The sequence below is a fragment of the Podarcis muralis genome, chromosome 7, assembly GCF_964188315.1.
Source record: "Podarcis muralis chromosome 7, rPodMur119.hap1.1, whole genome shotgun sequence".
Classification (NCBI taxonomy): domain Eukaryota; kingdom Metazoa; phylum Chordata; class Lepidosauria; order Squamata; family Lacertidae; genus Podarcis; species Podarcis muralis.
The window spans coordinates 52,953,290-52,980,751 of NC_135661.1; the positions used below are offsets into that span (position 1 = coordinate 52,953,290).

The 27,462-nt window shown below is 45.1% G+C and overlaps 1 protein-coding gene and 1 long non-coding RNA gene across 7 annotated transcripts in view; both read left to right on the forward strand.

Annotated features, from left to right (window-relative positions):
- The window catches only part of LOC144328429 (uncharacterized), a 253,965-nt gene that overhangs the window by 10,263 nt on the left and 216,240 nt on the right, over positions 1-27,462 (forward strand). The window lies entirely within an intron of this gene.
- GNAO1 (G protein subunit alpha o1) overlaps positions 3,321-27,462 on the forward strand; it is a 170,798-nt gene continuing 146,656 nt past the window's right edge. For 4 of the 6 annotated variants that reach the window (XM_028739517.2, XM_077931756.1, XM_077931757.1 and 1 more), the window contains exons 1-2: positions 3,321-4,267; positions 5,130-5,172. In XM_028739517.2, coding sequence (XP_028595350.1) covers positions 4,150-4,267; positions 5,130-5,172 — 161 coding nt within the window. In that variant the 5' untranslated portion in view covers positions 3,321-4,149. The remainder of the gene's footprint in view (positions 4,268-5,129; positions 5,173-27,462) is intronic. The other 2 variants (XM_028739516.2, XM_028739519.2) reach the window with 1 other exon arrangement.

Consider the following 27,462-nt stretch of genomic DNA (forward strand, 5'->3'; position numbering starts at 1 on the left):
TTGCATGATCTTTTGGAGAAGCCATGGCAGCTAATTGGGGTATGTGTGTGTACATGTGTGTAAAAGTCAGCAGCATAACTATGCCATAAGCGTGCTAAGGAACTAAGCACTATGGAAATATTAATGGCTGCCAAGCTAAATATTTCTTTTGAATAATATTCCTCATCGTCTGTTGCATAGTTAATTGTTTAAATGGGTAGCACGCTTTTCGCCACCTGAGCTCTTTGTTCCATTTCCACACCCTGGCTTATGAAAATAAGCTGCTCAATTACTCCCTGCACAACTTAAACTTCCTACTTTTTATCTCCATCACACCACATTAAAAAAAATGCTGCAAGAATATGGTGGTTAGCACTGCAGGAGACCCTTTCTTTTTTGAAAACTGTTTTTGCTGGTTTATTTCCCTCCCCTCCCAAGGCCAAGCGTGATTTCTATTCATTTCCACTTTAGCACAGCCTTGATATTCAAACACACACACACACTAGGAGTGTTGGCTTATACTGCATTTTCAAAGCCTAATGCAATCCACTCTCAAGTGGTAAGAATTTGGGGTCAGTCATGGCTGGCTAGCTTGCCAAGACAACACAGTCAGAAAGGATCTAGGTGAAAGGGGGCTATACACTGTTTGGGAGCCTAGGCAGCCATGAACCTGAAAAGAAATTCCTCCAGTGAAATGATTGTGGAAGGAAAAATGTTTTTTTCCAAAGTCAAAGGTCAACCAGAACAAGGACGTAATGTAAGGGCATAAGAAGAGCTTTGTTGGATCAGTCCAAGTCCATCTGATCCAACATCCTGTTCTCACAGTGGCCAACCAGATGCCCTAATGGGAAACCTGCAAGCCGGACCTGAGCACCAGAGCACCAGGAGACCCCAGCTACTGGTATTCAGAGGCATACTGCCCCCAACAGTGAAGGGGCAACATAGACATCATAGTAGCCTTATTCTCCATGCATTTGTCCAATTCTCTTTGAAGGCTCATCCATACTTCCTGTTGTCCTGCTGCTTTGCCCCAGAAGAAACTGCTCTTTAGCACCCAAGCAGAGCAAATGGCAATTCCGGTTTTCTCCAGATTGACATTTGCTCTGATTTAGCACTAAAGAGCAAATTTTCCATGGAAAAGGAGTAGGAGTAAGGGGGAAACTGCTCAGATCCATACCTAGAAAATGCTAGGTTAATGGTCTCTATTGTCCAAGTCTGGTTTAAGGCCATAGAAAGGGAGGGTTGGGGGGAGATCTTGAAGTTGCCCATCAACAACAAGCTGCAAACTGAGTAGGGCTACCTGTCATCTGGTCTCTGGCTTCATAGTGAGATGTGTTGTATTTCCATTTAAATTATAGTAATTATTTCTAAATTTGTATCCGTATGCATATACATTAGCACATGCAAATTTTATGAAAATTGGTATTCTGCTCTGATCCTTTTTGGGGGTGAAGCATAAGTAACAACCCTATATAGGGTTGAAGAGGTGGTTTCAGCACCAACTCTCTTGGCCTTGGCAACCCGAAACTGTAATTCTAGGAGTAGAATCGGGGTCTCCTAACAACTCCCAGCACGTTTAACAAATTACAGTTCCCAGAATTCCTTGGGGGAGGCCATGACTGTTTAAAGTGGTATCATAGTGCTTTAAATGCATGCAGTGAATGTGGCCAAACTCAAGATAAATGAAATCTTTTTATGGCTAATATCAGCTGGTGTTACTCCTTCTCTTTTCTGTACTGCATTTGCAAATAAACAAACAAATGTTGTTGTTTTTCAAATGCCTCAGACATGTCAGTATTTGGATTTGTGGGGGAGAAAAAGGCTGTCAAAAAGGCCACCTACCTAGAGTCATCTAGTCCAACCCCCTGCAATGCAGAAATCTCAACTAGATCATATATGACAGATGACCATCCGACTTCTGCTTAGAAACCTCCAAGGAAGGAGAGCCCACCACTTCTGGTCGGAGTCTGTTCCACTATCAAACTGTCAGAAAGTTCTTCTGATGTTCAGCTGGAATATTTCTTGTAGCTTGACTTAGCTTCCTCTTCTTTCTTCATTTCTTCATTTTATCTGTTTATTCCACTTATATCCCATCTCTCCTCCAAGGAGCTCAAGGTGGCATACATGGTTCCCCCCCCCCAATGTATCCTCACAAAAACCCCATGAGGTAGGTTAGGTGAAAGACTTATTATTTCTAAATCTGGGGAGGGATGCAAGAAGTTCAAGCCTCATGATAAATGGTAGAGGAAGTTAGGGTGCTCTGCCAGGAGAAGATTGGGAGGTGATGTGATAGACTTCTTAAATATCTGAAGGGCTGCCACGTGAAAGATGGAGCAAGCTTGTTTTCTGCTGCTCCAGAGAGTAGAGCCCAAATTGATGGATTCAAATTATGAGAAAGGATATTCCATGGTCGGTTGGAAGCAATATCCTTCTGGATAACAGTTGCTGGAAACCACAGCGGGGGAGTGTCTGGTCGGCCACTGTGACAATAGGATGCTGGACTAGATGGGCCATTGGCCCGATTGCTATAGAATCATTGAACTGTAAAGTTGGAAGGGACCCTGAGGATCACCTTGTGCAACGCAGGAATATGCAGCTGTCCCATATGGGGATCGAACCTGCAACCTTGGTGTTACCAGCACCATGTTCAAACTAATTGAGCTACCCAGCCAGCAGGATTGTCTAATGTTCTTATGCCTTTGGTTCCCCTGAATGAAGGGGTGTGTGTGTGTGTGTGTGTGTGTGTGTATCCCTTTGCCCTTCCCCAACAAAATATTTGAGGGGGCTCCCCCCCCCCAAGTTGCTGGGCATTGCCATTCAAAAAGTGTGGGTGCACCACATCATGTGATCATTTTATTCAAGTTGGCACCCCTGTGTGCGTGTGAACTAGCATCCTACACAAAGATAAGGTGTGCCCCAATTGCTCCGCCCACTTCGGCCTCTTGCCCCGCCCACACCCGGCAAGTGGCCCCCAAATGGTTTCCCAGGAGGGAATATGGCCCTCCGACTCAACAAGCCTCCGCATCCCTGATTTCTAAGCTCCGCCGAGCCCTCCCCACTTCGGCTGCATAACTGCAGCGCCGTGAACTGGGAGGGAGGGAGGCTCCTTGGCGCCGGCGGCAGCAGCAGCCGCATCTCGAAGGGGCTTCTCGGCCCGTTCTCTCGCTCGCTCGCTCGGCCCGCTCTCCTCCTCCTCGCCGAGCTTCCTCTCGGCCGGGCGGGCGCATGCGCGGGCAGCGCGGCCGACGTCAGCCAGCCCAGCCTCGCCTGTGCAAGGGAAGGCAGCCTCGGCGCGGCTCAGCCCTGGCGCACTCGCCCGCCCTCCCCGCTCCCTCCCTCCTCCTCGCCTGGCTGCTGCTGCTGCTGCTGCTGCCGCTGCTGCTGCCGCGAGCTCGCGTCGCCCCTTTCTGCATTTCTTGCCATTAGGATCGGCTGAGCGATGCGATCGCTCGCAGCCATCGCCGCCGCCGCCCATTAGAGACCCCCAGGTTCGGGGGAGGGAGGAGAGGAAGGAAGCGCCTCGCCCCGAGAGCCGTCCAGGCAGCAGCCCAGCGACGAAGGCAGGCATCCCGCCGGCGACACAGCCGCCCAGAGGGGAAAGGGCTCGGCTCTCGCTCCGACGCCAGAAGCAGCAGCAGCAGCCCCAGCGCGCTCGCCACCCGCCCGCCCGCTGCCGCGTCCCCCAAGAGGCCGCCCAGCTCCAGACCAAGGAAGGGGGCGCCCAGAGCCCATCGCGCCCTGCTCCTTCTCCCATCGCAAGAGATCTCCCTCGTCTCCTTCCAGCGCACCACCACCCCCCCCAGCAGCGCCTGCCAGCCCCCGGAAGGCTCGGCTCTCATTTAGATGCATTGATTTGCTGGGGCTACGGAGACGCAGAGCCGGGAAGGAAGAAGGAGAAGAGCGAGGGGGCAGCCAGCCAGAAAGAGAGAGAGAGAGAATCTGTATTATATTCCCCCTGGTGCTTCATTTTAATTTATTTTTGACATCTAAGCAAAGATCTACATCCCCACCCCTCCTCTTCCTATCTTGCTTTTCTGCTGCGTTGGTGGTTGTGTTTTGATTTTTGTTTCCCCTCCCGTTTTTCCTCCTTGGAGTGTCTGATAAAAAGGGGGGGTTGGGGGGACCGAGAGAAGTGTCCGCCAGCCCGGGAGAACACATTTCCCGGCCACCATGGGATGTACACTGAGCGCCGAAGAAAGAGCCGCCTTGGAGAGGAGCAAGGCGATCGAGAAGAACCTCAAGGAGGACGGCATCAGCGCGGCCAAAGATGTGAAGCTGCTCTTGCTAGGTAAGCGGGCTCGAGCCCAGCTGCGCCCCCTCCCTCCCTCCCTCCACACCCAGGTAGGATTCTGACACAGCCAGAACCCCCAGGTCCACCACTCCCGTGTGTCAGCCCCTATCCCGGCCACCTTCCTATTTAGATTGGCATTTCAGCTCTGCTTGCCACATTTGTTGGGCAGAGCCATCGCTTTCTCCCCTCTCTCGAAACAAACAAACCCACACACACACACTTATTTGCTATTCTCGCCCCACCTGCCTGCCTTGTCAACTCTAGAGCACAAATACGATCTTCTCCCTCCAGTTAAAAGGGCGGCGCGGGGGGGGGGGCGCACATCCATTCCCTTCCACCAACTAGGTGTGATTTATTTTCCATCCTCCATCTTCTGCCCCACCTATTGTACAACTATGCTCCATCTCTCCCCTCCGCTAGCTCCCTCCCTCTCCCCATCTCTTACACACACACGTACACTGGCAGGCCCTTTCCTTTTAGGCATGATTTTGCTGAGCCTCATTGCATCATGTGCAAAAAAAAAGTAAAATAAAAAATTCATTGTATTGCCCAAATGGAAACCTTCGATAGCCCACCCAACCCACCCAACAGGTATGATTCTGTGCCACCTCCCCATTCTTCTGCATTGAAAATTACCCTACAACCTCCCCAGCAGCATTGAAAACTACCCTACCATTATCCCTTTTGCACGGAAACCTCAATTGCACAAACATGATCTCTCCTCTTCGCTCCCCCCCGGCCGTGGCAACCATTAGTGCAGCTGCTCCTTCCTATGTAATCTCCTTGATCTCCTTATATTATCACCCTCGCCAGATCTTGCCTTTATCGGGGTTTTATTTTTGGCTTTTTGTCCTAACAGGGGCTGGGGAATCCGGGAAAAGCACCATCGTGAAGCAGATGAAGTAAGTCCCCCTTTGAGGATTTTACATCATCACAGCAGTCTTATTTAGCGTGTGTGTGTGTGTTGTGCCTATCCCAATGATTTTAGCATGTTGCCATTCAAAAGGGAGGGGGGAGAGAAACCCAGGCACCACCCCCCGATTTCTTGTTGCGGGAATTGGCAAGGCGGGGTGGGCTTGGGTGGGGGGAGAGAGAGACCAACGGGGAGGGAAAAGGCGAACAGGTCTTTTTGGTTGTATGAATGGGCGTCCGCCATGTTTGAAGTGGGAAGCTCTGCTTGGGGATTGCTCCTTGCTGGCCGCCTTGGAGGGGCCCTCTTGCGGGGAGGCCAACATCTGGAGCAGGGATTGAGAAGGCTGGGAAGGCGGATGGGCAAGAGGGGGGGTGGGCATCCAGCCCCACCCCGCCCCACCCTCTCTCCTTTTTATGCTAACCAGGGAAGCTCCAGGTGTCCGCTGTTCTGTAGCTTTGGTGCTGAAGTGTGGTTGCTCTGCTGCTCTCCCTCCTTCGCCACCCCAAAGAAAGGAGGAGGGAGCAGGGAGGGGCTGGCAGGGTCCTGGGAAGGATGTGCCTGGCCGAGATCGTCCAACCAGGCGCAGCCATTAAACATCACACTGTCAATGAAGCTTAATGTCGGGATCTTATCTCCTTCCCTGAGCTCCCTCCTGATCTCCTCCCTCATTTGATCTCCGGACATGGGCTGCTTAGGCAGGATCGCCTATCTCTGTTTCATTTCTCTCTTTCTATCGGGTGGTGGAAATCTGCTCATTAGGCAGATTTAAAGCAAGCCTCACTGACGCTTATCGTCCTCTTTCCCCCCTCCCTTATTCTCCTTTCTAGATTTGAGCCTCTAAACACCCCCCCCCCCATTTAATTAATTATGGCAGAATTTGGCTTGCAACTGCAAATTAAGCTGGGATATGGGAGGAAATAAATCAGCAGCCAGCTAACGAAGGATGCAGCTCCGTCCCCTCTCTTTTTACGCACGACACCCAAACCCTGCTTAATTTCGTCCCCAACGCCTTAACGGGGCGCCATAGGAGCTATTCCGGTCAACTTCCTTCTCTGCTCCGCAGCGGCCGATCCTGCTTAACGATCTATGATATAGATTTGAAAATCCCATGAGGTGTGTGTATGTGTGCCAGGAAGAAAGGCTGTGTTTGGGCAGCTGGCTAGGCACAGGTGTTGCGTAGCCCCATCGTGCACCCAGGCCGAGCGAGTGAGGGTGCTCGTGCAACGAACAAGTCGCTGCATCTGGTTGCACCTTGCTTTGGGAGGTGGACGAATGGTGTTCCTTTGGGAAGGGGGACATCGGTTGGGGAGTGGGGAGTATGGACGATGGGATAGAGTGTTCCCATTTTAGAGAACGAAAAGAAGCCAAAAGGTGATCGTGGGGAAAGAATCCCAGCATTGCATTGCAACGCAATGCTTTGGGTTCCCAGTTGCCGTTTGCAAGGCGTTTGCCTTGCAAGAAAAGGAGAGCGAGGTTTGCTGTTGCTGACTGCAAGAGCCTTCCCCGCCCTTTAGGCGGCTTGCGTGTTGCTAAGCGAGAGGGAGAAATGCACACTCGTTTGCAAAGCTGCGCGCTTCCTCTCTCTCTCTCTCTCTCTCTCATACATACACACCCCTACAGCGACCACTGTGTGTCCTCCCACCCCTGGGCTCTATTATCTCTTCGCTTGTTCCTGGGGTGGCAGGTAAAGGTTTCAGGCTGTGCAAGTGGTGGACAGCGCCCAGAAGAGACTCGAATAGGCTCTTGGGAGATCGGCAAGACTCGGCTTGTCTCGGCTATTGTCGGGCGCAGCGCTTGTCTTGTCTTCGGAAGCGTTCGGTTGGGGGGGGAAATGCGTCGGCAAGGTTCGGCCCAGTTCGGATACTGGATTACCATGATTGGAACACATGTATAATTTGCATTTAGCTGTGATTCTTCTGACTGGAATTGCAGTCCGGTCCTCCTCCTGACTAGAAATCTTTGCTCTGGAAGACCCTGGCCTAGACTAGAGGATGAAGCTGCTTCTAACAGTGTATATTCTGAGCTGCCCTTAGTGCTGGGGAAGGAATTTAAAACCCTGACAATTTGAATGTTGCCATTATGAACAGTTTTTACAATGCCTTTCCTTCCTTATGCATGCAGCTGGGAGGAAGCCCCGTTGAATTAAAGGCATCTTATATCTGTGCAATGGATTGTGCTCCACAACACAAATAATTCATAGTTCAAATACATTATTTTGTATCCGTTTATCCTCACCACATCCCTGTGAGGTGGATCACTTTTATCTTCATTTTACGGACAGAGGCCTGAGAGATGCCTAGTGGGTGAGCTCGTGTCTGGTCAGGGACTTTTGTGTGTGTGGCAGAATCCAGATCAGAACCCAACCTTCTCATGGGATTAATGAGGGTGGGTAGATGTCTTTAAACTTCCAGTGTTTTAGGGAAACAGCCAGACATCAGCAGTGGCTGTGCTAATAAGGAATTGCTAAGCATGGGCGGAGGCCATCAGCTCCAGCCAGCAGGATTATGGGAGTTGCAGTCCAGCAATACATGGAGAGCCACATGTATTGTAAGGTTTGTGTGGTGGGAAACAGGTGAGTTGGATGCAGCAGTCAAAGACAGCTGAACTGTGGAATCAATGGGACAAATTATTCACGACTTAAGCCAACCTCCCAGATGCTTGAGCTCTCCAGAGGGTTTGAATCATAGAGTCGTAGGGTTTGGAAGAGACCATGAGGGTCCTCTAGCCCACCCCCCACCCCCCTGCAATGCAGGAATCCTTTGCCCAACATTGGGCTCAAACCCACAACCCTGAGATTAAGAGTCTCATGCTCTGAGCTATCCTAGCTTGGGGACTTTGTGGGTTGTACTAAAATAAAATTTAAAGTAAAAGTCGGCACTTTGCATAGTTGTAGTGATGGCCACCAACATGGGTGACTTTAAAGGAGGGCTAGACAAATTCATGGAGGAGAAGGTTCTCAGTGGAGGCAGAACACACAATGGTTGTGTTCTTCCTCCACTGTTGGAGGTGGTATACTTCTGAATGCCAGATGCTGGGAATCACTGCTGCTGGCCACTGTGAGAACAGAGTGCTGGACTAAATGGGCCTTTTGCCTGATCCACCAGGCTCTTATGTTCTTCTCACATTCCACCCCAGCCTTCAAAAACCGGGTGCCCTCCAGATGCAGCTCTCAGCAGCCCTGCTGGCTGAGTCGGATAAGAATTGCAGTCTAATAATAATAATAATAATAATAATAATTTATTATTTGTACCCCGCCCATCTGGCTGGGCCTCCCCAGCCACTCTAGGTGGCTTCCAACAAAGATTAAAAATACATTAAATGTCACACATTAAAAACTTCCTTGAACAGGGCTGCCTTCAGATGTCTTCTAAATGTCAGGTAGTTGTTTATCTCTTTGACATCTGATCAGTCCAAACATCTGGAGGGCACAAGTTTGGGGATGGCTGACTTTAATCATTAAGGAACTTCTTCCACTGATTTCAGTGGAACTAATTTAGCCCGCCTGCCAAGTGTGTGGTCTGCTACTGAGCTACAGACCTTCCTTTTTTTGTTTCTATACACCCACTTTCTTTAAAACAAAAAGGAGGAAGAGGCTTTGCATAGTCTGTATTTCATTGCCATTGTTATTATGAGGTATAAAAAAACAACTTTTATTATTATTAACATTTTTATATTGCTTTTCATTTATGAAAGCGTTCACACCATAATAAAGCACAACAGAATCCAGTACAAATGGATAATTGGTAAAATACTGCAGGAACCAAGAACATGTCCTGAGCTGTACAAGGTAGCTTCCTAAATTTCTTCCTGGTGGAAGATTTGGAGTCTTGCTTGTTTTTGTCATTTGTTATTTTGGGCCCCCACCTGGTCCCACGGATCTGTTGATTATTTGGAGTTGATGTCTTAGACGAAGGGAAGGCATTTGCACTTATTCGCCTTTCAGGAATTCTAGAGAACTAGCATTCTTTAAATGTGCCTTAATATATGGAATGGCCTATCACTTAATTCAAACAGTAGGAGTGGAGGGGGGATAAGAAACATTTCAGCTGAATTCCAGGGGGATCATTTATCTCTCTCACACACACTCAAACACACACACATATATTGCTAGCAGAAATGCACAGATTGCATCTAATAGACATAATTTGTTATATAAGGCAAGATCAGCTTAACAGGAATTGGTTGCAGAACAGGAATGGATTAACCAATTTGACAGTGTCACCTTCCATGTGGCTAGGTATCTTTCTGTAGGATTCTTGCTGCCAAGATGGGGAATAGATAGTTGGAAGTTCTCATTCTAGAATTTTGTCTGTGATACCTACTTTCTGCAAAAAGTAGACAAAGCAGTTAACCTGTAACACTTCATTGTGCAGGTCTGTAAGAGGGGGCTCACGTTGCCCCTCGATGCCACATTCATTGCCTCTATGTTAGAAACTAACTTCTAACTTCATTTTCTCCCTGACATGGGTTGCTGGTTTTGTTTTGTTTTTAAATAGAGGAGTGTTCAATTACATAAGTCCCACCTGCTAGCTGAAGTGGTACTGGCCACAAACTGGCAACATCATCTGTTGTGTGGCCTAGTTCACACCTTGTGGGGTTGTAGCCAACTAAGTTTGACTTTGATAGAACCACAGAACTTAACTTCAGTCTAACTTCAGTCCATTAATTTTTGGATCTTTGTGACTTTTCAGTATACCTCAATATGTGTGTATCTAGATCTAGATCAACTTTCCCTAACCTGGTGCCCTCAAGATGTTTTGAACTCCAGCTCTTACTAGTTCCAGGCAGCCAGTTTAAGGATGATAGGTGCTGTAGTCCAGATCACCTTCCTGGTTAGGGAAGGTTCATCAAGACCAGGGTTTCCCAAACTCGGGTCTCTAGCTGTTTTTGGACTACAACTCCCATCATCCCCAGCTAGCAGGAGCAGTGATCAGGGATGATGGGAATTGTAGCCAAAAACAGCTGGAGACCCAAGTTTGGGAAACCCTGATCTAGATAAATTCTGCAGCTCCTGACCATATACATTTATATCTCACCTTTCATCCAAGTCCCTCCAGATGTTGAGGGACTCCAACTCAGTCCCAGCCAGCATGGTCAGGGATGATGGGGGTTGCAGTCCAGCAACATCTGGAAGGACAAACATTAGCTTAGTCTGGTCTTTGCGTCTCTTACCACCCCCATTTCACCCTCCCAATTGGCCATTGAAAGTTGGTCACTCCTCTAACCAGACCTCCACACCAACTCTTAAATAAGTGGATGGTCAAACATGTTTTGCAGTCTTTAGTGACTCGTTTTGGCGTCTGCCTTTCTCAGTAGCACACAGTTGGGATTTCTCTGTACGCTTGCACGCTCCCTTATATTTTCTCAATGGATTTCATATATCCAGTCAAACAGACTGCTGCAAGCAATAGCAGCGGCAGCTGAGGCTCCGAGGTGGTGTAGCACTGCTACAAATAATACAGCTAGTCTCCTCATTAGTCTGTGCTGTGTTTGCATCAGAAAGTGCATTCCTCACAGGCCATTCGCAGAAGCTGAAAATAGGTCTTGGGTGTTATCTGCAAGATTACAAAGGCATGTAAAGTTGTTCTGCATGCATGTTTCCACCATCAGGATTTGTTTGTGGCATTGCTTGGAGAGGCTGAAGATCTCTGTTCCCTGAGAGAGCACTACAAGAGCAAAATACTGCTAAAATCAGAACAGGAGGGAACATAGAATGATAGGCCCTATCTGCACCGTCTACTTAAAGCAGTATCATACCACTTTAAACAGTCATGGTTTACTGCCCCTCTCAAAATAATCCTGGGAAGTTTAGTATGTCTAGGGTGCTGAGAGTTGTTAGGAGACCCCTATTCTCCTCACAGAGCTACAAGCCTCAGAGTAGTATAGCAGTCAATTCCTCTTCTCAGGGAACTCTGGAATATGTAGCTCTGTGAGGGAAATAGGGGTCTCCTACCAGAGTGCCAACTTGAATAAAATGATGTGGGGGACCAGGTAAGCCACACCCTGCATAGTTGATCATATGACACGTTGCACACACAACGTGCCCATCAACTGGGGACAGGGCTGGCCCCCTCAAATATGTTATGTGGGGGAAAGCCCCCTAGGCCCCTAGGAGTTGGCTCCTGTGGTCTCCTAACAACACTCAGTACGCTTAACAGACTGCAGTCCCCATGGTTCTTCGTAGGAAGTTACGGGTGGCGCTGTGGGTTAAACCACAGAGCCTAGGACTTGCCGAACAGAAGGTCGGTGGTTCGAATCCCCGCAACAGGGCGAGCTCCCGTTGCTCAGTCCCTGCTCCTGCCAACCTAGCAGTTTGAAAGCACATCAAAGTACAAGTATATAAATAGGTACCACTCCGGTGGGAAGGTAAACGGCGTTTCCATGCGCTGCTCTGGTTCGCCGGCTCCCTCAGCCAATAAAGCGAGATGAGTGTCACAACCCCAGAGTTGTTCACGACTGGACCTAATGGTCAGGGGTCCCTTTACTTTTACCTTTATGGTTGTTTTAAGTGGTGTGACACTGCTTTAGAGATATAGGGCAGATGGGACCGTAGAGTTGGAAGGGACCTGTAAGCTCATCTAGTCAAACCCCTTGTTCATGCAGGGAACTCAGTACTGCAGTATCGCTGATAAGTGCCCATGTAGCAGCTGCTGAGAGACCTCTAAACAAGGAAAGCAGTCTGTTCCATCATGTTATTAGGGACTACAACTCCCATTAATCCTTGCTGGAATAGTCATTGGGCAGGGATGATAGGAAGTATAGTCCAAAACATCTGGAGGGTATCTGATTGGTTAAAGGTTAGACAGACTAATGAACTAACTTGGGATATAAGGTACCTTTCTTTTTTCCATTCTCTATCACTTTTAAAGAAGGGACTTGTTTATTCGTTTATTTTGCCATACATGACAGCTAAACTTCTGGTTTAGGTGTTCTGCTGCATTTTGTACATTTATATATGCATTTAATTTATATCCCACCCCACTTCCCAAGGGGGCCCACACATGCCCCCTTGAGACATGTCTGGATGGCAATTGATTGATTGATTGATTGATTGATAATGAAAATTGACCTCAGGAGAAGGCAGAGCCAGGGGATTGTCTACTAAAACCTTATATAAGCCACTTAATCTTTAATGCCCTTTACTTTATGATGCTGCTGAAAACGAATTGTTGATCACATAGCTCTACATTCACACTGAGGTGGGCAAAGAAACTGGTGTAAATAAACATATATATTTACATGCTTTGAGGGGGCAAAACGCCTCTCAAGGCAGCTGGATAAAACCAGTAATAACCATTAAAACAACAGCCAGTTTTTTAAAAGAAGAGTTCAATCACAATGGCTAAATTGTCAGGGACAATATGCACAGGAATGCAGGTTTCTGGGGACCATGAGTGAGAACTTTGAGAACAAAGACAGGACAAGACAGACCTTTGGCCTGGTTCAGCAGGGCTGCTCTTATGCAATAGTAAGAGACAACATTAATTCCATCAGTCCAATAAGCACATCTCAAGAGGAAAATAGACGGGACTTCAGAGCCTTTCAAAAGACTGGTAACACCAGGGCGTGCTAGACCCTGGGTGATAAGGCATTCCAGAGACAAGGGGTCACTGCAAAGAAAGGCCTCTCTTTCTCTGTCTTTTGCCAAATCTTTTTTTAATGATTTTCAATATTTTACAAATTGGTTGCTAATTAAAACAAATTGAAACAAATTTAACATAGGAAGGCCTTTCTCTGTCTAATGCTCTAGCAATTCCCCCCCCCCCACTTGAACATTGCTTTTCAAAGCCTTGACAAGTGTCAACCGCTGCTCCCAGCCCAGTGTGATTGAGGGGAAATGAGGTGGTGCTGCGGGAGTGGAATGGAGCAGGAGTTTGCACAAATAAATGACAAGGATAATACTTTCCTCATCTCCTTCAACGTATTGATCAATTGCATCCAATTGACAGTGCAAAGTGCATTCTTCCACTATGCTGGAAAGCTGTTCCTAAAGGAAGTGTCTTGATATTGCAAATTGGGCTGTTGGAACGGGAAGAGTGTATGTGAGGGAGAGAAGCTGGGAGTTGTTGTTGTTGATGATGATAATTAATCCGGTGGAAGGAAAAGAACTGCTTCTGTTGAATATGCTATCTAAGGCCATCTGAAGAAGGAACTTGTTTCTAGGCCCTCGTTCATGCCGTACATCATACTGCTTTAAACAGTCACAGCTGCCCTAAAGAATTCTGGGAACAGCAGTCTGTTAAAGGTGCTGAGAGTTGTTAGGGGACTTCTAGTCCCCTTCCATAGCTACAATAGTTTCAGAATCAACCCCTCTTCTTGGGGAACTTTGGGATTTGTAGCTCTGTGAGAGGAATAGGGGGTCTCTGGTGAAGAGCCTGCACCTTTAGCAAACTAAGGCTCCCAGAATTCTTGGGGGGCAGCCACAACAGTTTATAATGGGGTTTCCCAAACTTGGGTTCCCAGCTGTTTTTGGACTACTCTTCCCATCATCCCTGACCTCTGCTCCTGCTAGCTAGGGATGATGGGAGTTGTGGTCCAGGACAGCTGGAAACCCAAGTTTGGGAAACCCTGGTTTAAAATGTGCTTTAATGTCTGGTGTGAAAGTGGCCTATGTGTCTTGGGAGGGGGGGATGCAAGGAACTGTAGCTCTTCTCAGTATGTGGACAGCAGAGGCTGCAAGAGCTTGGTGATGAGGGCAGATCAATCCACTTAAGAGTACTATGCCATGGAATCACTGACTGTTTAAGAATACTATACTACAGACTCATACCTCTCCAAAACAGAGGAATTGCATTACTCAGTGCTTTTTTTTCTAAAAAAATTATGTTTAGTGGTACTCTCCTTTTGACTCAAGAAAATCACCGTTTTATAGTTCAAATCAGGAAAAATAAATACAGTAAATGGAGACAAGTACAAAGGTTCACAAGATGTTTAGGGGTATGCGTACCCCTGTGTAGCCCCAGAAAAAAAGCACTGGCGTTACCTGAAAATATGACAGAAGAGACTCTAAAATGTTTCTTTTTTAAAAGTAGCGAGGGGGAGTTGATGGGTAGTTACCTCTGTTCTTAAATCTCATATTGGAATGTCCAGCTTGATAGTGTGGAAGGATTTGTAATGCTTTTTACCATTGCTATTGGAAGGATATACTGTATTGTAGATTGATTAATTAATTTTAATTCATTTGAAATGTAAGCAGTCCTTGGAAGATTTTTGTTTTGAAAGGCAACAACTCAAATAAATAATGATAGGAGGGGAGTTAATATGCTGGGGAAATGGGCATTTTGATGGTCCAGGTCCAGGTATATCTTTGAGTTTGCAGCAAGGACCCCACTCTCCATCCAAGGTCATCATCCTGATGCTGCAACCCAGCATGAGATGCAACTAGAAATGGAGGAGAATTTTAATTCAGTTTGCAACTGTAGGCAAACTTATCTGAGATAAGAGTTCTTTCTAAATATGTATTCATGGCTTGGGGAGGTCTTGTGTGCCTTAGGAAGATTTGGAGTGCAATTGTGTTTATTTTTTGCTTGCCACACTTGCAACTTCATACACCATGGCTAGCCAGCTTTACAGCATTTTCCTCTGAATGCTGCAGTCCTATACACATGTCCCTGGGGTTAAGTCCCTTTATGTTCAGTTGCGGCTGCTTCTGAATAGACATTAATAGTTGGCAAACTATTATGCAATCATAGAGCTGCAAGTTCTTCTTCTGTTGTGCTGAAACCACCAAATGCTCCTCCTAGACATATTTGCCTGGTGCATTGTTGATACCAGTTAGGTGCTAGGCAAAGACTGCCCTGTCCTCTCATTCCTTTAACAATATCTTAAGTCAGTGTGTTTTCTTTTAGCAAGTTGCTTTCAGCTGCACTATTAATCTGCTGCTTCTATTTTTGTAGTTTTTAATGGAGGTATTTCATTATGTATTGCACAATATAATGTATTTGTTAGCAGTGCTGAGGCTTTCTTAAGTGAAAAGGCAGCGTATACTGTTAAATATACAATATATTCCTTAGAACTGTTTGAAACTGTTTTAAGAAATTTGGGTTGCAAAAAAGAACTGCATGCACTCGGAAGCAAGTTTTCCTCACATGTTGGAATTTTTATTTTGTGTTTTTAGTTTGTGGGCAACATGTGTAAGTGTAAACACATAAATAAAAAAACTGAGGTCATGAGGTATGGCTGAATTTCTGCACAAAAGGCTTGGGCTCAATCTTGTCTGAAAATCATTCTTGGGCACTCTTACATGGAAGCGCTTTCTCTGTCCATAGAGGTGGAAAGAATAATGGATGTTGCTTTTGTTGTTTTACTGAGAAGGCAATGGCACTCTGTACATGTGCAATGGGACACTTTCCTCAATATATGCTTTATAAGTATTATTGTGACGAAAACAGCAATGTTAAAAATGGCAGCCCTAACAGGTTACAGTTGCCACCACATAGAATTCTGGGTCTTTTGAAGTTTAGTGCAACTGACTTAGTGTGCGAATCAGCTGATTGGTGGGGTTTGCAATGCCTGGTACATGAGATTAGCTGATCCACAGGTCTAAAAAACCCTATTTTGAGTCAGCCACATCCTTATCTGCCCCACATCTGATGCCCAATATGACATCAGGTGTGGGGCAAGTGGCTGAAATTGCAAGCCAAATGGCCTGCAGTCCAGACAGGCTCCTTCTCTTATAGATAATACCCTGCACACCACTTGAAGGTGTGGGGTACACCCCATGAAGTGGTCTGTAAATTTGTTTGATAAGTAAAAAAAGGACCCCTGACAGTTAAGTCCTTTAACAGTTAAGTTAAGTCCAGTCGCAAACGACTCTGAGGTTGCGGCACTCATCTCGCTTTACTGGCCGAGGGAGCTGACGTTTGTCCGCAGACAGTTTTTCCGGGTCATGTGGCCAGCATGACTAAGCCACTTCTGGCAAAACTAGAGCAGCACACAGAAACGCTGTTTACCTTCCCGCCGGAGTGGTACCTATTTATCTGCTTGCACTTTGACGTGCTTTCGAACTGCTAGGTTGGCAGGAGCTGGGACTGAGCAACGGGAGCTCACCCCGTTGCAGGGATTCGAACCACCAACCTTCTGATCGGCAAGCCCTAGGCTCAGTGTTTTAGACCACAGTGCCACCTTGAGCTAGGTAGATCAATGGTCATACTTGGTGTAACACAGCTTCCTATGATCACATGTAATTGGCAGAGGACAGGTTACAATACTTACCCCTCTGTTAAGATATATGAATCCGTGCTGATAAATATGTTGAGCAATGTTTGTGCATCAGGATCTGTGCAAAACTTCTGGGCAGAGGAAGCTGCAGCAGTAGAAGGTGATCGTTCCAAAAAGTCATCTCGCATTTTATTGCTGCCGTGTTCTGATTGATTACTAGACCTGACTTGAGAAATCCTTCTTCTCTAATGAGAATCTTTTGACTTAACAAAGCAGAAGTCTTCTGGGTGCATATCCTTGTTTCTCCGTAATTTAGCTAGGGGGTGAATTTATAGCCTCCTGTTTTACAGCTCAGCAGAAAAACCCAAAGTGCTGTATCAACTTGGTGATTTTCAAGGTGGTTGCTGCATGGCCAGTTTTTAAATGGGAACCCTGATTCTGCTAAGTGTCTGCATTTATAATGTATTTGGATTGAAATGGGAAGTCAAGTTGATGATCCTTGAAAATGTCTTCTGCCTGGGGAATGCACGCTTCAGAAAGGAGGGCATGTCGCCCGTTGCCTTCATTTTGAACCAGAGGGTGGTGGACTTTCTGCCTTGGGGGTACTATTTCCACTGTAGTTCACCTGCTGTGGGGGAACCTCTTTGGCTGAATTCACAAAGCAATTTATTTCATTTCGCCCAAATTCCCTTGGCTGCTAATTTTAAATAATGATATCTGAGCTTTTACACAATGTAACATCCGCTTCTGGAAATTTAGCAGACTATAGCATATGTGCGGTCTGGAAAATCACAGGAGTCAAGTGACAGAATTTGGGGCAGTATACTGGCATATGGTTCTTTCCTGCTGTTTTCATGGGGAAATCATGGGGAAACCAAAGCACACATGTGTGGATAGGGTGATGCAGGAGCGATGTTGTCCAGTGGTGCTCATATCATGCCACAGGCCCATGTGAATGAAATTCAGCATAACATGTTGGTATAGTATTCAAACAGCCACAGTTCCATACCAAAACAGGTACAGTGGTACCTCAGGTTAAGTACTTAATTCGTTCCAGAGGTCTGTTCTTAACCTGAAACTGTTCTTAACCTGAAGCACCACTTTAGCTAATGGGGCCTCCTCCTGCTGCTGCTGCACTGCCGGAGCACGATTTCTGTTCTCATCCTGAAGCAAAGTTCTTAACCTGAAGCACTATTTCTGGGTTAGCGGAGTCTGTAACCTGAAGCGTATGTAACCTGAGGTACCACTGTACTGCAGTGTGAAAGGAACATTAGAAAGTGGGACACAAACGCTAGCCTTATAATCAGGAAAATGAGCACAATATTTCCCAGGTCTGAATGCATGGCATAGTGAAAACCTTGCTTTTGAGAGTTGTGAACAGCAAGTGTTGAAGAGGCAGCAAATCAGAATTACGGAGCATTTAATGAGGCTAAGGAGAGGCCAAGGGGGGACATTTGCCTGGATGTGAAAAGCGATAAGGGGAAATCCACACCTTCCTTCACTTCCTCTGTAGGTGAGGACAGCAGAGTTACTCGTGTGTGCACTTGGTTACCTTGCAGGCGAGAGAAAGAGAACAGCACAAAGTGTTTCCTTAGTTACCCCGGAGGCACGTCAGCCGCTCATTGATATTTATCAGATAGAGGTTTATTAGATGCAAGAACAAATGGCTTGTTGTACAGGGATTAGCTGGAAGATCCAGACATCCATTTATTCCTTACCCAAGCAGCCATGGACATACTGTTTATTGTTTGGGGGGCAGGAGTGGGTTTTGATCCACCAAAAAGGGAGGCGATTGGCCAGGTTTTCACGAAGGATAGGAGAGTTGCCGTGCTGAATCGGTCCATCTGGCATGGCACCCAGTCCCTCTGCAACCAGGAACCAGAAACTTTCAGGAAATTTACAAGCAGGGTGTGATGGTTGTAGAATGCCCTCTTCTGCACCACCTCATTTCTAGTGAAGAAAGGAATTCAGTCTCTCAGAAGGGTCACCATTAGCGCATCATCGCAAGCAGTTGCTAGAGCTCTACCTGCAACTCAGTGGCAGGGCATCCGTTTTGTGAACAGAAGGTCCCAAATTCAATCCCAAGCATCCCCAGGTAGGCCTGGGAGAGAACCCTGCCGGAAGTCCCAGAGAGCAGGTGTCAGTCAATACATGGACCAGTGGGGTCTTGCTCTGTATATAGCTCTCTCTGCACCTTTGTAATTCCCCCCGCCTTTAAAAGGCAAATAACTTATGCTACCTGCCACAATGCATTCCATAGGTCATGCCTTTTGAAAACAAACATTGTTTATATTAAATTGACTGTGCATCCATTTCTGGGGAGGATACCCAATGTTTGTGCTTTGAAATAGTGGGTATCCCCTGCCTTTGTATGTTTTCTTTATACCATTTGTGATTTTATAAATCTCAGAAATTTATTTTCATGATTCCAGTGGTACCTTGGTTAATCCGTTCCGGACGTCAGTTCCAAAACCAAAGCTTTCCAAAACCAAGGTACGCTTTCCCATAGAAAGTAATGCAAAATGGATAAATCCCTTCCAGACTTTTAAGAACAACCCCTAAAACAGCAATGAATTTTACTATCTAACGAGACCATTGATCCATAAAATGAAATCAATAATCAATGTACAGTACTATAAAATAAATAAGACAGTATTGTGGATGATAAAAATTAAAATTAAATTTTTTTCTTACCTGCACTGATGAAAGTCATTGTTTGAATGGGGGGCTTTTATCCATTTCCGCAGTCACACAATCAATCAATCAATCAATCAATAGCTGAACTAGGTTCCACACAGTCACAAAAACAAATTAACCGAAAAAGCCTCAAAAACTAAAATGCGAAATAAATAGCAAAACCAAAAGCGCCAAACTTAATCTATTCTGAAAGTCTGTTTGACTTCTGAAATGTTCGAAAACCAAGGCGCAGCTTCTGATTGGTGCAGGTACCCCAGAAACAATAGCCAACAACCGCATCGGATGTTTGGCTTCCAAAAAACGTTCAAAAACTGGAACACTTACTTCCAGGTTTTCGGCATTTGAGAACCAAGGCATTTGAGTACCAAGGCGTTTGAGAACCAAGGTACCACTGTATTCGTTAGTTATTTTATTTCAGCTGTTTATATATGGCGTAATCACCGACAGTTTCCAAATGGTGTTTATAAAAATGGCAAAAGGCATATGGTGGATAAAATGAATCGTAAAAATGGTAAACATCCTTAAAAGGTCTGCTGGAATAAATAGGCTCCCTCCCTGTTGAACGACAGGCGCTTGATAAAAACCCTGTCTGATCTCAGCCAGGAGGGAAATCCACAGAATCCTCCGCCACATAAGTATCTTCTGTGGTCTGCAGCTGTTCCAAAATGGTGTTGCCATGATTGTGGAAATCACAGCAACATGTTCACATACTACATTTTTTAAAAAATCTTGATCCCTTACCTGTGGTAATCAGTAGCAATCAGATAGGATAAAGCCGATGGCTTGCATGTGTGAATCTGGCCCCAGGAGTTACTATCACAGTTTCAGAAGACAGGAAGGAAAAGATATTAATCTGATAGGAAAGACCCACTGAATAATTAATGCCTGGTACCATGGCTGTCTTTCATTCAAGTACAAAAATACCCTCCTCCTCAGTCTCTTGGGTTTTATCAGATGCAGGAGCTGACAGCATTCTTTATTATGATGACTTGTCTGAAATGGATCAGGAACATTGTAACAGAGTCAAGATAGGAAAGGTGAATTCTTAAATGTTTGCCCTGAAAACAACTGTGCGTTGCATTTGACTCAAAGCAGCCATTGAATAACTTAACACCATTAAGTTCAGTAGGTCTACTCTTGAGTATGGCTAAGCTGGATAAGTCCACTGTGGGCCCAGGAACTTGAAATGATTGTCCTTATTAAGGTTGGTATTGGGATCTCTGAAGATCTGATGAGTGAGATCTCAAATGGACATCTCCCCTGGACCATAACTAATTCAAAACTGTTCTCTCAAGCAAAATTTTGTTCAATGTTAATTAGTTCCTTCTGAGTTTTGATTTTGTGTGTTTTGCAATTCTTCAGCATTTTAGTACTCCTTTCTCAATAAACAGATTTTGAATAATGTAATGTGCAAGCATTTTTTCCTGATATAATGGATTTTTGTATACTTTTGCTAATATAGTCGTTTTTATGCAGACATTCCCCTAATATATGCATTTATGCAAACATTCTTTGGTTGGAAAACTGTGTAGCAAATTTCAGGTAAGTGCAAATTTTAAAGCATGGCTGTATTTCTGTTTTTACACGGTTTTGAAAAGTGTGATAGATTTGCCTTGAAATGCGAACCAAATTGAATTTCTCTATCCTTAGTCTGTAGTAGAGTCACATTTTTCTGTAGAAGGTAACTAGTTCTCCACATTTTGTTGCAAGGAAGGTTTTTGTTACAAAGGGAGGAAAAAACCTTCCCAAGCATCAGTCTTCAAGCCTCATGGAGCAATCACTGGTGTGGTTGAGTTGCTTGGTGGTTTTCTAAATGTAGAAGATGCTCAAGAAATCTTAATGTCTGCAGCTGGTGCTCGCTAGAAACATCTGAATGATGCATGGATGAACGGAGAAGGAAGGAAGGGAAAGGCCTGGGAGGAAAATCACTTCTGGAGATATGGAAGAAAATTCAATTAAACAGAAGGCGCAGAAAAATCCAAGGCAGCAATGACTCCCTGCCCAAGGCTACCAGTGACTATGGAAAGAACAGAGAGCAGCCACAAGTCTAGTGAGGAAACAACAAGAGAAGAAAGGAAGGAAAGAAAGATGTTGTTTCTGGAACAAGAAAGGCAGTGGAATTCAATGCACACAAATGATGGTGGGACTAACCACTGAGGCATGCAATAAAATGTTCCATCACCACAATCCCAAACAGGAGTGCTCCTTTTCAGGTTTTCAGCCAGTCAGCCATGCCTTCCTCCATGATACTGAAGCAGGACTTTACAAACACATACTAGGGGTGGAGGAGAAATTCAATTTAGTTCTCATTTAAAAGTGAACCTACCTAATTTGGACATTCAAGAGGAGGAAAATATTCAAACTGAAACAGCCATCCTTTGACATTCACATTCCTCTGAAATTTGTGGTGCTGTGTAACCTTTACAAAAATGCATATATTTGTTTTGTTTTTTTAAAAAAAAACCACCAAACCACACATACAAAATGCATTATATTACAGGAAATTGCTTTGCAAAAAATGTGGCAGATTAGGCAAAATTGCACACAAAAATGCATTTATTAGTAGAAATTTGCATCAATACCAAATGAATTTTCATAAGGACTTGTAAGAAGAAAATCTGCAAACTGCTATGCAAATGTGGGGAACTGAACTTAAGACTGAGGAAAAACTGAAATAGACAGATTTGCTCCCCACCCCTCCTTCTAGATTTCTTTTTCAGCTGACACCTAACATTCCACGGCAACTGTGTCTGCTCAGTCCTCACTGGATTGGGGGGAGAGCCCATCCTATAAAGTTCACCTCTAGCTCAGGGATGATGGCAACTCAAGCAAGATAGTGAGGAGTGATGCTGATAGATAAAACGTGACAAAGCAGGACAGTTATTGATATGTATCTCAGTTAGATAATAAAGCACTGGTTTATTTAATCTTGTTTTAAATTACCCATGCCACTTTGCAGTTCCGTATGATAGCTATGAGCAAGTGACTCCTTTGTGTGCTGAAGCAGACTTGGTACCCAACTGTGGCTGGCACGGAGCTTCTCTATGTGATAGGACGATGTGACATGTGCTGCCTCTCAGCAGAAAAGGAAGATCACACTCTGTTTTATTTTTATTTTTTTGGGTGGTGCCCAGTTTGTTTTTCAGATGGAGAAGAATCAGCTCCTTCAGCGTTGGTAGATAAATGAAGGATGCGTTTCTGTATTGATCTCCTCATAAAGAATGTTTTGTTTGCCTTGTTGCCTCTTCCGAGTCGAATGAGTCTGATGAGCTCTTTAACATTTTACTGTTTTACTTTTAAAACGAGGAGAGTCAAAGGGTGACCATTACTCCCTTTCCCACTCCTCTGTCTAAATTTGAGGACAAGAGAGAGTGTAATTTAGGAGGAGCGTATTTACCTAGTTTTCAGACCCCATTCTTCAGCAGCATACGACCATAACGAGGGTCCTGCTGGATCAGGCCAGTGGCTTGCCTAGTCCAGCACCCTGTTCTCGCAGTGGCCAACCAGATGCCCATGGGAAGCTCACAAGCAAGACCAGACAACCACAGCACTCTTCCCAACTGTGATTTCCAGCTATTGGCCTGGAGAGGCCTCCTGCCTCTGACCCTGGAGGTAACATGTAGACATCCTGCCAAATAGCCATTGGTAGCTTCATCCTCCATGAATTCATCTAATCCTTTTCTAAAGCCATCCCAAGTTGTCGGCCATCACAACCATGGGCTGTGTTAACTATTGTCTGTCCTGAATTGTTTCCAGCTTCAGCTTCAGTGGATGGTCCCACTGCAATCCAGTATTATGGCAAAAGCTCCCCATCCATTTTCTCCACACCATGAGTTGTGTTTAAATCTGTAAGTCGCCTTGAGTCCTGTCAGGCAAAAAAGTGGAGTATAAATAAACAAATACAGTGATACCTCGGGTTACATACGCTTCAGGTTACATATGCTTCAGGTTACAGACTCCGCTAACCCAGAAATATTACCTCGGGTTAAGAACTTTGCTTCAGGATGAGAACAGAAATCGTGCTCCGGCGGCGTGGCAGCAGCAGGAGGCCCCATTAGCTAAAGTGGTGCTTCAGGTTAAGAACAGTTTCAGGTTAAGAACGGACCTCCGGAACGAATTAAGTACTTAACCCGAGGTACCACTGTAAAATCTATTTCAAGGTAATTCACTGATTTCACATCACTGGGCATGGGTGCATTTGGGAAAGCAGGAAATACTCCTCGAGAGGTCCAGAGGGTGGCAACACGAGAACGGGCCTTCTCTGCAGTGGCTCCCTGTCTGTGAAATCCTCTCTCCAGGGAAGTTTGCCTGGCACCTTCATTATACAGTGGTACATCGAGTTACAGACGTTTCAGGTTACAGACTCCACTAACCCAGAAATAGTATCTCGGGTTAAGAACTTTGCTTCAGGATGAGAACAGAAATCGTGCGGCGGCAGTATGGCGGCAGCAGGAGGCCCCATTAGCTAAAGTGGTACCTCAGGTTAAGAACAGTTTCAGGTTAAGAACGGACCTCTGGAATGAATTAAGTTCTTAACCCGAGGTACCACTGTACACCTTTAGGCGCCAAGCAAAAACATTCCTTTTAACCAGGCCTTTGGTTGATTTAATTGACATCCTATGCCCTTTTAAAATGTGGGGGTTTTGGGTGGGGGGTTATTGGGTGGTTGTTGTTTTTATTTTGATTATGTGTTTTGTGGTTTTATATTTTGATTTTATTCTGTGAACCGCCCTGAGACCTGCGGGTATAGGGCAGTATATAAATTCAATAAATAAATAAATACTGCACAATGCAGACATTGCATTGTGATGGTCTACAGGGTGGGTAGAAAATAGATCGGAATCTACTTCAGATCTTTTGCTGATTTGCAGTAAGTAATCAAGGGTTTCTGGGTGCCAATTGTTTCAACACCAGTCACAGCAAAATGACTTTTCACCTAAATTAAGCTGCTGCAAGGAAGGAGTAGGTGTTTGTATGAAAGGGCCATGAGCTCAGATTAGTTCTGGTACTGAAAACTAATTCCTACCCTAAGAAGGTACTCAGAGACATCCTGCTTTTTAATTTTCACTGTGTGTCTTTTGCAACTGGCTCTGGTTGGTGGATTCAGTTCAGGACTGTGGCCGATGAGACTTGTACTGTAGTCCAAGACACATGAAGAACACTAGGTTGACAAAGCCCTGCCCTACAAGGTCAGCGGACTCTCTGGGCCTGGGAGATCCTGACTTGTTTTGAAAGTGCCCCTGGGGGAACAGTAAACTGTTCTCTTTGATCTGTAGTCCTAGGAGGTCCTTTTTTTTTTTTTTTGCAGAGTGGCTCATCCAAGCCCTGCAGTGCCAGAGAAATCATAAGATGTAAATGCAGCAATCTCTTTGAAGTTATTTTAATGTTGTCTTCTGGTTTGTGAGCCTGTGGCATGTACTGAGATCACATTGAAACCCTTGAGTTTTCCGCTTGCTGTCCCCGCCCTCCGCCCCCACCACACACTATGGAACAATATAAATTTCCTAGCCAAAAAAAGGCAGGCTTGCCACAAGGACAGATTGTGTAAACCCACTAAAGCACATGATGAAGCAATGATGACGAGGACTTTAGTGGACAGGGAGCTTCCTGCAAGTCTGGATCTTCTAGTCAGTGGGCACCACTGAGAGCTTTCCTCCCATTGTGAATAGCAGGCAAGGACAAGATCCCAACTGGGACTGTAGCATGCATGGTTAAGGGATTAATATCTCCTTTCCCCAACCACAGTCTTGATCCAATTCGAGGCCCACACTCAATTCTGTACTGGGTGTTTGTTTTAAAAAGGAATCAGCCACACAAGGCCGTTACATGACAAACATCTGGTCTACTTTAGCCAAGATACACACTTTTAACACCCTGTTTTTCCTCCCAGCAAGGATTGCATGGCTCTGGACCTCTAGCCCATCACCATTATACTTTGCTGGCGGTTCCCTTCCATCTGCTGTATTCATTTACTTTACAACTGGCTGCCTTCCCTTGATTTGAAAGCAGAGGGCTTGTTCTTTGGATGAAAGATATACTAGGACAAACACAATTGTCCTGCAATCTATTATTCTGCAAAATTTATCTCAGCAGCTGCAGTGCGTACGAAATGGCAGGCTGTGTGCTATCTGCTGCCTCAGAGCCAAACGAGAGTGATGTCGTGCTCACAGTTAGTGACTGTGTGAATGGTTTTTAAAAGTAAATAGCAGGAAGTGGGAGGTGGGGGGGGGGTCCACACCAGGATCCTAGTCGGGGATATGAGCCTTTCACCCTGTTTTTAAAAACCAAGTGTTAAAGGCGCCCAGCACAAAAAGCCAAGGACCTCTTTGCCTGTAATTTGGTAGACTTCATCAACTCTGGAGGGACTATTATGCCTGCAAACTTCACCCACTTCTGTCAAAAGAAAGGAGTTACAGCTGTTCTTTGATTTCTCAATAGTAAATGTAGGGGACAGGGAGAGATCCTTGCTTTTTTCTGAAGCAGACTCTACCTTAGACTCCAGGCTGCATTAGACAGCCTCCAAAGTGCTCTGAACTGAGATGAGCTGCTTCCCAAAGCACCAAATTGGAGTTTGAACCACATCTGGTCTGTGCGTACCCCTAGTAATTGTATTTGTTGCTTTTCATATTTTTCTGAATGTTGTAATAAAGTTCTGAGTTTTAAAAAGTGCCAAAAGGTATAAATCTGGTTCATTTTAAGTTAAAAGTGTACCAAATATGTATTTTAAGGCAAAATGCATTAGATGTTCTTGCAATTTAAAAAATTCACAAATAGAGGTAGAAATAGAACAGTAGGGACTTACCATCAAACTCATCTGTGATTGACCTTAGACTAGTCACGACCTCTTGGTGTCCCCTGTTTCACAGGGTTAGTATTAGGATAAAATGGAATTGGTGGTATATGTCCCATAGATGCTATCCTTATCTCATTGGAAGAAGGGTGTGACACACAAAAGTATCAGTAAATAAAAACACCGCCTTGCCATTTGGGCAGGAGGCAAATCAGCTGTGGGGAACCTTTGGCGCTTCAGAAATTGCTGAACTATAATTCCCATCACCTCTGACCATTGACCATGCTTGCTGGGGGCTGATGGGAGTTTATTTATGCAGCATCTGGAGAGCCAAATGTTCCTCACACCAGGTCTAAACAGTTAATCTCTTTTGGACTCTCCTATCAGATCTTTTTGCAATTTATACATATCATTTTTTGGAAATAGAAATAGATTATTATTATTATTATTATTATTATTATTATTATTATTATTATTATTATAAATAACAAATGGCTTAGAAAGGTATGCAATGTTTTCTGAAGTGAAGCTTGTGGCTTATCAAAGGTTACCAACACAGTATCAAGGAGTGTGAGATGCTTTGATGCATGTTCTATATCATTGGAGTTCTCTGTATCTGGTATGGAATCTGAGCACTTAAATTTGATCTGATAAGCTTCATGCTATTGAGCTAGTGTACTGAAGTTGCCAAGAAACTGAGCAATGAATTGAGACTTCCCTGCTTTGAATCTCACTTCTGCCATGAACACACTGGGTGGCCATGTGGCCTTTCCGCCTTCTTCCAGCAATTTCATGCTAACCTACCTGGCATGCTTGCAACAAGGCCATGCTTGCCAAGTGCCCTGAACATTCAAAAGAGGTATGTGTGTTCTAAGTGATGTGGTCTCTTTTTTATTTTGTTACATTTTATAAAGATTTGCATCCTGCCTGTCTAGAAAATATCCAAAAGCTTTCGGATGGGTTGAAAGTACACAGGCTATAATGAAACAGGAAAGACTCTATCAAATAACATCAATTAAAGCAGTCTAAAAACTAAGAATAAAATCCGGTAAAAGCGGAAATCAGACTGTCTCCAGTTCCCATTCAAAAGGAAGGAATGAGTCCAAGCCCCCCCCCCATTCAGAGCCTACCTTTAATCCTGGGTACAGGAAATGAAATCACTCTGCCTTGGGCACCTGCCTGTCATATTTCTGGTGGCAGGGGAGCCTAACAACAATAACTATGGCATAGTAATTTACTCCACCCAAACCAACAACTTCCCCTTCCCTCCAGAAGGTGGACTACAAATATTCTGGTTGGCAGTTCCAAATTGACAAAGGAGTCATCCCTTCTCACACTTGTATGAAGCTGCCATCTCCTGAGTCAGACCGTCTAACTCAGAAGTTGCTCTTCAGGGTCTCGGGAAGAGTAAATGGTGAACCTGAGTACTGAACATGGAGCCTTGTGCACTCAAAGGATACACCCTGCCACGGAGCTGCAGCCCTTCGCCATGAGCTCATAGGTATTGAAATCCCAGGGAGAGCTCTTAAGGATTCTGTGATGCAAGCTAAACAAGGGGCAATGGGGGTGGGTGTCACTGGAGAATACTCTGCATAAAAGAGTGGACTGCACCAGAGAGATGATAAATGCACA